Consider the following 9243-nt stretch of genomic DNA (forward strand, 5'->3'; position numbering starts at 1 on the left):
CGAAATTAAAGTTACTCTGATGAGCAAGAATATTTCATAAAAATTAGGCTAATTTGAATGTTTTCATAAGCTACTTTAGTTTGGTTTGTTTCGAAAATTCAAGCAAACTACACACAAGCTATCTGGGCTATACGTCCCTAATTTTGAACTGATAGAGTAGATTAGGCAGCTAGACAACAAATAGTAGGATTTAATCGTCCCCTTATAACGCAAAAGTGCGAATTGCGTGTTTGTGCGGCAATGGACCGCGAACCACTGATCCTCGGATTTACAATCGAGCAACTATCTCTAGTGGATCTAATTGTTTAGTAAAAAGAAATAAAATTAATGAAAGTTTCATTTATGTGAAACAATTGAAAAAAATTATCAAATTTTACTTACACTTTTACTTCTTCAGAAAGGTGAGATCAGAGAACAGTGATATTGTTACGTCTCCGTTCGTTAGTTCATTTTCCGTAAATTTGTTCCGACGAAACTTTAGCGACACAAGTCCTTTCTTAAATAAAACTGGTTTATTCTTTCCGAATACAACTTTACGATACACTTAATTTCAACAGCCGTTCTTTAACAAACGCTATAACTCACAACGAACTTCTCACGTGCTCAACAATATTCTTACTCATTACCTCCGCAGTTCAATTACACACATATTGTTCCCGTCACGTTGTGACCGACTTATATATAGAAGACTAACACATATCTAGTAAACGCTAGATCATTCATGAAGGTTCGAGAAGGACGTGGCGAGATACTAGTCACGTGACCTCGCTGACGCAACAATATATATATGTGTGTGTGTGTGTGTATAACGCAAGTCACTTAAATTAATTAGCACTTCTAACAACAATAAAATAGCAATGTTCGTTTTGGATATTTGCGTAAAGCTACACAAGGGTTATCTGCTCTAGCCATCCCTATTCTTGATATACTAAAGGGCAAGCAGATAGTCAACAACACCCACTACCAACTCTTAGGCTACTGTGATATGCAGTCATGTCACGGGTTTTCGACCTTCTATAGCAATAGAAAATTATTACAAATTCGTGGTTATTCGGTTTCCACACTGTTAAGGCAACAATACGTGGTCCAGTTGTTAACATTATCTTATTCTAGTTGCTCTCACCCGGTGGCGTAACTACAAAAGAGTGCCTCCTCCGTAAAAAGATATTACGCCATCTACATTTATTTCCCTATAATTGTAGTTATGATTTTGACCCCCTTTTGCTCGGGCCCCCTCACAATTGCGGGGACATACTTACGTCACAACTCCCATTCATTGTTCTCTAATAAGTAACGTCTCCTCTGCCCGTAGGAATGTTTCTGTCCTGTATTACATAGAACATAATTGTTTTTGCCTTTGAGAAGAAACAAAGCAACTATTTATATTATAATAATGCTTTGTTTGTTTGTTTTCAATCATGCTCAAAGCTACACAAGGGCTATCTGTGCCGTGCCCGCCACGGGTATCGAAACCAGGTTTCTAGCGTTGTAAGTCCGCAGACATACCGCTGTGCCACTGGGGGTGTATATAATAATGCAGCATCGCTCATTACACAGATACATCACTTCAAACGTACAAATTGTTACAAATGATGGAGAACTATGCGCACAATATATAGAATTTATAAGTGTTTCCATTCTCATCAGTTGAGTAGACAGACGTTTGGTAAACAATCTAACCTCTGGAAACTTCCTAAGTAATTATGCTAAACGTTTTAAAAACAAGCCACATGAATTTCCCTTTACTGTAGGAGTATGGGATCGGATCACATTTAAAGCTAACTACTGAACAACCAATTCTTTAGACATCAGGCCTGCTTTTTAAATTTAATGGAAACATCACCCAGCTTTATAGTTTTTCCCACACTACTACTAATCGTATGCATTATAATTTAAAATATGATTTGAAATATGAAAATTGTGTTTTTCTAAGGCCAAACTTCTTCATTTTGATGCACTTCTTCATAACTTTATTACATCTGTAGTTTTACAGAGTGTTAGGATTGACGAAGTCGTAGCACAGTCCTGAGGGTGGGTTCTTCAGTGTGTGTCTGAGTTTTACTACCTGGTTGATTGATTGTGGTATATCATTTGAATTGTAAGTATACTTTCGATGGAAGTAACCTTAACAGTGTTATGAAAGTCATGGATCTTGGTGTTCTGGTTGAGCCATCCAAGTGTAACGGATGTTGTGTTGTCTAGTCATTTGTAGTTCGACTTAAATCCGGTTATCAATAGATTTATTTAAAATCCAGATTTACAGTTGCGAGTGGAGTACCCAAGTCACTAACTCGAGGAAGTTTACAGTTAGAATAAAAAATTGACTCGGAGACTGAGATTCAAAACACAAACAATACTTTAATTCAATTTATTAAGACACTCAGCTACATCAAGATTATCGATGGTATTTTGAAAAGGCTTCATTACTAAATTCTTCAGTCTGAGCCGATAATTGTCCTTCAGTTAAACTTTCAATAATATCCATTAAATTTATTATTACAAATTAAGTGAAATATGTTCAGACATAAGTTTTTTTAATCTAAATACTTACAAGGAGCTTGAGCGTGAAAAACTTGTATAGACATTTTCAGTGATGTTTTAAGCTTGGGCACAATTGGATCAGGCAGCATCTAGATGAGTTTCGCCAGGAGCAAGTTTGACGGTTTCTTGATATGAACCAAGAGACTGACTGTTAGCCCCAAAACATGGGTTTTTATACAAATTTCTTTGGTATTCTTACAACTCTCCAAATATTGTACACATCCAACTGGCAAGTAAATCTGTCACTTAATTAAATGGATGAATTTCATTGACTCATCATAATTCTCATTCCTTGAAGCATTTGAAAATAGTGTAAAATGCTTCACAAGATATATGCTGTTATTAGTGGCAGGGCAAATAGGATTTTAAGTTGTATATATATATACAGAGAAATATTGAATAAGTCTAATAATTTCATTATATAGGTTACTGTTTAGGCAACATTTGGAGTATTGTACTCAGTTTTGGGCTCCTTACCTTAGAAAGGACATTGAATTGTTGGAGAGGGTTCAGAGAAAGTTTACTAGAATGATACCCAAAAAGAATATTGATGAAACTTACAAGTTACGTAAGATACCTACAAATGTTAGAATAAGACATCTGAGAACGTGATATTGATATTAGACCTGCAAGTAACGTAAGGTACTTACAAATGTTATAAATGATGTAATAAGACACCTAAGAATGTGTAATATTGATGTCAGCCCTGCAAGTAACGTAAGGTACCTACAAATGTTATAATTCATGTAAAAAGACACCTAAGAATGTGTAATATTGATGTCAGACCTGCAAGTAATGATTTTCCATTATTGTTTTTGATTAATTCTAGTTTGTTCAGCTTAATCAATTAGTTATGATTCATGAAAATTAATCAACTAACCAAAATTAGTTTCTGATTATTACTATATTACTTATTGCAATTATTTTAGTAATCAAAATATTGCCATTATGTTTGTTGTTAAACACAAAGCTACACAATATGCTGCCGGGCTCTGTCCATCACATATACTGAAACCCAATTTTTAGCATTATAAGTTTTTAGCATCTTATTTTAGAACAATTTTTTTAACCATTTAATATGAGAATAATTGATTAAGGAGCCTGGCAAGTAATTGGTTAGCATATTCAGCTAACTTCCCAGCTCTAGTAATTATTTTGACTACAGATAAAATCTGTAATATGGCCTAACACTATATACAACATCCAGCAACACCATAATTGATACCAAGACATACAACAGAAGCTTACAGAAAACTCCCAATAGTCGAGATGATTACTAATACAATACCAAACCAACAGTATGAAGACAGACATGATAGACTATCAAGGCTCTAAAATAATAAGATCTGTAATACAGATGCCAAGTAGGGAGTAAAGTATATTATTGTAAACCACCTGAAAAATGGATACTCTAAAGACCATAGACAAATAGATAGAACACTAACCTAATAACCTGGCCCTCTACTATCACAATTCTCATGATTTTCGTAAGACAGCAACCAAAATATAAATATAAACTAATTAAGTCTAGTAATGATAAATAATAATGCCTTAGTCAATTATATAGGCTCTATTAATCACAATAACTTAAAAACAAATGAGCATTAAACAATATTTTGTACTTAATTACTTAAGACATTTTGCTAGTAGGAGTTCCACTTGCTTAAGTAATTTGCTTGTTTGTTTCTCGTTAAGCACAAAGCTACACAATGGGCTATCTGTGCTGTGTCCACCAGGAGTATCGAAAATCGGTTATTAGCCTTTAGACTTACTGCTGAGCCACTGGGAGGCCTGTTAAAGTGAATTAAGGAAATTAAAACATATTGTAAAGCATGCATACACACACACACACACAATGCGAGGCTCAAAATTATAAGTACTAATGGAACAACAGAGTGAGGAAGTAGTGTTTAAATAGGTAACTACTCTTGCATTATGTTTGAACTCTATAATTATGACTCAGGCTAGGCATTCTCTTTCCAGCTTTAATATAAAATTGAAATACACCGAAGTTGAACATCAAACTTCAATCTTTCCCTCTCTTCATGAAGTGTTTCTTGTTTTGTAAAATACAAAGGGCTCATGGTAGATATTTTTGTGACCTTAGCCTCTTGCTGTAGGTCTTTAAAGTTACTTGGTGAAAATAATTCTATGTTCAGTCCATCTGACAAGAACAAATTACTTTTATTTCCTCATTTAATGTTTCTAGAAGTTGAATGCTTGTACACTGTTGTAGGCCAAAATGACATTCAAACCTATAACAATACTAGGATAAACGAAAAACCAACTTACTTGTACAGGTCCAAACACTTCATGAAAACACATTGATCAATTAAACTCTATCTTGAAATAACTGCATACTTTACAACTAGCTTCTATTTATAATCTAGCTTCGAATGTACAAGAAAAACTTGATTTTCAACTTAGAATTTTCTTTGCTAACGTAATGTCACCACTAAAAAACACAGCTATCTTTAGCTAACAAAAATGACATCATATAGCTTGTAAAAATATTATAAATTTTCTAACACATTTTATACCGAATGTGAGTAAATGGATATCGAAACATGTATTACACATTTTTAAAAAAAATTTAGTATTGTAGGTATCTTGTTTTCCTAAGCAATGAATACTTTTCAACAAATGTTTCCAGATAATGATGAGGAAGGAAAATCTCAAGGGGAAAAAAAATGTCTTAAGTAGTGTTTAAATTTCATGCAAAATATTTTTCAATAACATATTTTCGTGCTGTTCTGAATAAATTTTTCTATGAAAGACAGAAGTTATATTTTTGTTTCCTAATGCATTTTTATTGACAAAATTAGTTTTCCACCTGAAACTACAAGTTTATATATATTTATATGTATGTATGTATATGTGTGTATACATATACTTTTGACATTTTCAACTCAAAAAGTTCATATCAACCTTGGGATAACTGTTTAGCAAATTATAAAATATTATTTTATTTGTAGAATTTAAATTTCCTAAAAAATATATTGAACAGACCTTTGTGTAATGAGAATTTTTTCACAACTGTGAACTATCTAAAAATTTTCCAAAGATTTAACTAAAGTGTGCTTGTATAAAAATCCAAGTTATTATGCGTAATTTCTTTCCCTAGCATGTTACACAGCACTCAAATTATATAAAGATTTCACCAAATTCAATTAGAAAATTTATTTATTGATAAAAAGGGGGTGGGGGTGAAATCAAAAAGGTTGGTAAATTATGTTAACCCTAAGTTTAAAAAGAACAAAGTGCACACGTTGAACTTTTTAGTTGCATTCAAAATTTAATAATTTCATTATCACTATGTCAGTAAACTTTAAAATGTAATTTATAATAAAAATTAATATTATGCAAGTTTAATTCCTTAATTTCAAAAGCAAATACATAAAAATCAAATTTTTTACTTCTGTGTCACATGCCTCTACTCTGAATTATACTTTAAATCTTTTCGTTCTTTATAAGAGTTACAGATTCCCACTAATTGGATACACTAACTAGAGATATTGAAAAGACAGGATTTAAATTATCAACCTTCCACCTTTATTTTACAAGATATCAATAAACTTATTACACCCACTACTGAAGTTCTCAACTTTTGTTTTTGAGCTCATTTATTTACTCATGCCTATTTATCAATTGTATTTGTTTATAACTAGTAGAAAGTACGCGATTTCGTAAACTACGTTAACTTATCTTGGTAAAATAACGCCATTTCACAAGCATATGTTAGTGTGTAGACTAAATCGGTGTTCCAGTAAATAATGAAATTTTTAAACTTACTTATAGGTAGTTAGAAAGCTAAATAAATTATAGTAGTCTGAAGGCTTTTTAGTTTACAGTTTTAATTATATATAAATTTATTAGGCTATACAAGAAAACTGATATGAAAAAAAAAAGAAGCTTATCATCACTCCTCTAATCCATGCATGAACAGATGAATGTGCACGATGTGATCTGGTCTGTTTGTTTAACAACTCTGATTTATTGTATCATGGTTCAAAAACAAAATTCAATAAAAACAATTGCAAAAAGTTAAGCTCTTAAGATAAATAATTGTAACCATGTTACAATCTGCAGTCATTCTAGAAATAATAATAATAAAAAAAGGCACTCTTGATTTTATTTCATATTTTTCAACTTTTGTTTATTGTTAGGACAGAGAAAATAAGAAGTAATAATTTTTTACAGAAAAAATAATTTGATATTCATTTAGTAGTTTCTAGAGGTTAGGCAAATGAAATATATAAACTGTAAGGTCAAAGAAATACTTTATTCTAAACGTGAAAATCACTTTGCACTCGGACTAGACAGACCGACTCGGTAAGTTCAGACAAATCTTTAGAAAAATACTTTACAATTTTTTTTTTGTGTGTAGATACTTCTAATGTTCATTAAAAAGTTTGTGAAATTCTGTGAAGGTATATTTAATAAACTCAGAATTATAGTAAACACTTATACATGTATATAGGCTCACAGAAACATGGGTTGGTGCAATTCAACACTGTTCACAGGGTTAAAACCAGAAAAAAAAAACAAAAAAAACAGTACTTCCAACAGGTCCATGTCCCTAAAGTTTTAGGACTTTATATAAAAATATTTAACATAACAATTGAACAAAGTTTTGAAGTTTGAGACAGGCTTATGGAACCAACTTTTTAAAGTCGGCTAAAACTCTTGTTCAGCACTCGCATGACAATTGTGTAAGACATGTTTACAATAAGTACCACAAGTATACAAAACAAAAATATTTTACTGACTTTATAGCGATAAAATACAGTCTTGACAAACACAATAAAAGTTTCTAAGTATAAGAAATTATTCAAATGGAAAACTTTTATACACATTTAAGTCACCTTTATCAACTTAAAAAACAGAAGTTAGTTGGAACTTTTATCTTGAATATCTCTTCACTTGGTGGTTGTTCAGCCCCATTCTTCTTCATCAACAACTGGTGAGCTAAAGTTCTCCGAGTAATTAATAGAAGGTGGTCCTCCATACGTGGACATAACATCTTCCTTGGTTTCCCAGTCATCATTTCTTTTAGAAGCTCCCTAAAGCAAAAGGACAGAATTTAACTGTCAGACATTCTCAAAAATAAGTCTCCAGATATTTGTACTTTAATAATGCATTTTATCAGATTTGTAATATGTGAAGGTATGCATAGCAAGATGTCCCTAAAACTATCATTTTACTTGAATATGTTCTTTGTTAAATTTCAAAAATAAACATTAATATATCAAAGTACTTTCTTCCTGATGTAAATAATACATTTTTCACTTAATAGAAAAATAACTGTTTAGGACGGAACCAATCTCTGGGCATGGGAACAAGAAGTTATGAATCTTATTTTGACAAACAATGAAAAAGGAAACATTCAGAAGATATTTTTCCTACTATAAAGAAAAACAACTTTATTTCTAATGTCTTAAAACAAATCACCTTTGCACGGAAGTCACGAGCTCCATATCGGCCCCGACCTCCTCCAACAGATGGCACACCAGTACCAGTTGCATATTTAGCTTCTTCTTCTAGCCATGGAGGAATTTCTTGGTTGGCCTCAAAAGTAAAAAAATACACACTCTGATCATCACAAGTATTTTTTAGTCATTAAAATTTTCATGAATCCTGAATACCAAAAGTTACTAATAAACATTTTAAAAAGTTTAATTTATTAAATGTCTAACATTTCATTCTTATATTATATTATTGTTGAGTTTATAGTCAAAATCCAGAAATTAGTGTTTGCCCAATGAGTGACATCTCAGAGGCTGATTAAATACACTCAAAAGAAATAATAAAATCAGTGTTTGACCAACTAGTGTAACCTCATGGAGAGATTAAGCCTATATATATATATATATATATGGGTAGGGTCAAAGTGTGCATGTCATGACCTTTTATAGTTACATTCAAAATTTAATTAAACTTTATTATCAAAGTATGTCAATAAACTTAGCATAAGAACAGTTTATAATTCAAATTTAAGTTTTTATTTCTGAATTTCAAAAGGAAATACTTCAATAAATTCTCAATCTTCATTTTTATGCTCCAAATTGCCCATTTTAGGTTTTTCTTTCTACACCTGAATGGCACTTCTAAAGTTTCCCACATATTGCACTTATACTATAAATATCTCTGACCTAAAATGTAAATTTATAGCTTCTATGCTTCTTAATATACTGAGATATGTACAATAGGTGATTAATGCTACACCCCTTTTAGTACATTCTGTCTTTCAAAAAATGTCAATTCTCCGACACTTGCTACTGGATTATTATATAACCAATAGAAAGGGAAAATTACTGAATGCTACAAGATTAAAATCATTCAGATGACAAATTTTAAAATAATAATCCCCAGTTTCACTGTCTGCCATCATTTGAGCTCAAATAAACCAGCTGCTGAAAATTTCTTAACTCATTTATAGCTTAGTTAGAAAGTCACTAAGTTTTAGGACATTCTATTTTTTGTGCATGACAACACTTTGTATTCTAAATTACATAGTGCACTAAAAAAAAAAAAGATCACAGATAACTAAAACATAGGTTACTGTGAGATGGGAAGGGAATTTTCTTACAAGCACAAATGCTTGAAAAAGATTCCAGACATAAGAACTATATTTCTTGTTTTATTATCTATAATTATAAAGAGCCTCTGTGTGTGTGTGTGTGTGTGTGTGTGTGTGTGTGT

The 9243-nt window shown here is 31.6% G+C and overlaps 1 protein-coding gene across 1 annotated transcript in view; it reads right to left on the minus strand.

The window, feature by feature from the left end:
• Positions 1–7285: 7285 nt before the first annotated feature.
• Positions 7286–9243, minus strand: part of LOC106468124 (probable ATP-dependent RNA helicase DDX4) — a 94057-nt gene continuing 92099 nt past the window's right edge. The window contains exons 28-29 of the mRNA XM_022396426.1: positions 7993–8109; positions 7286–7604 (exon numbers count right to left, since the gene is read on the minus strand). Coding sequence (XP_022252134.1) covers positions 7476–7604; positions 7993–8109 — 246 coding nt within the window. The 3' untranslated portion in view covers positions 7286–7475. The remainder of the gene's footprint in view (positions 7605–7992; positions 8110–9243) is intronic.

This window comes from Limulus polyphemus, unplaced genomic scaffold (genome assembly GCF_000517525.1).
Source record: "Limulus polyphemus unplaced genomic scaffold, Limulus_polyphemus-2.1.2 Scaffold2880, whole genome shotgun sequence".
NCBI classification, from domain to species: Eukaryota; Metazoa; Arthropoda; class Merostomata; order Xiphosura; family Limulidae; genus Limulus; species Limulus polyphemus.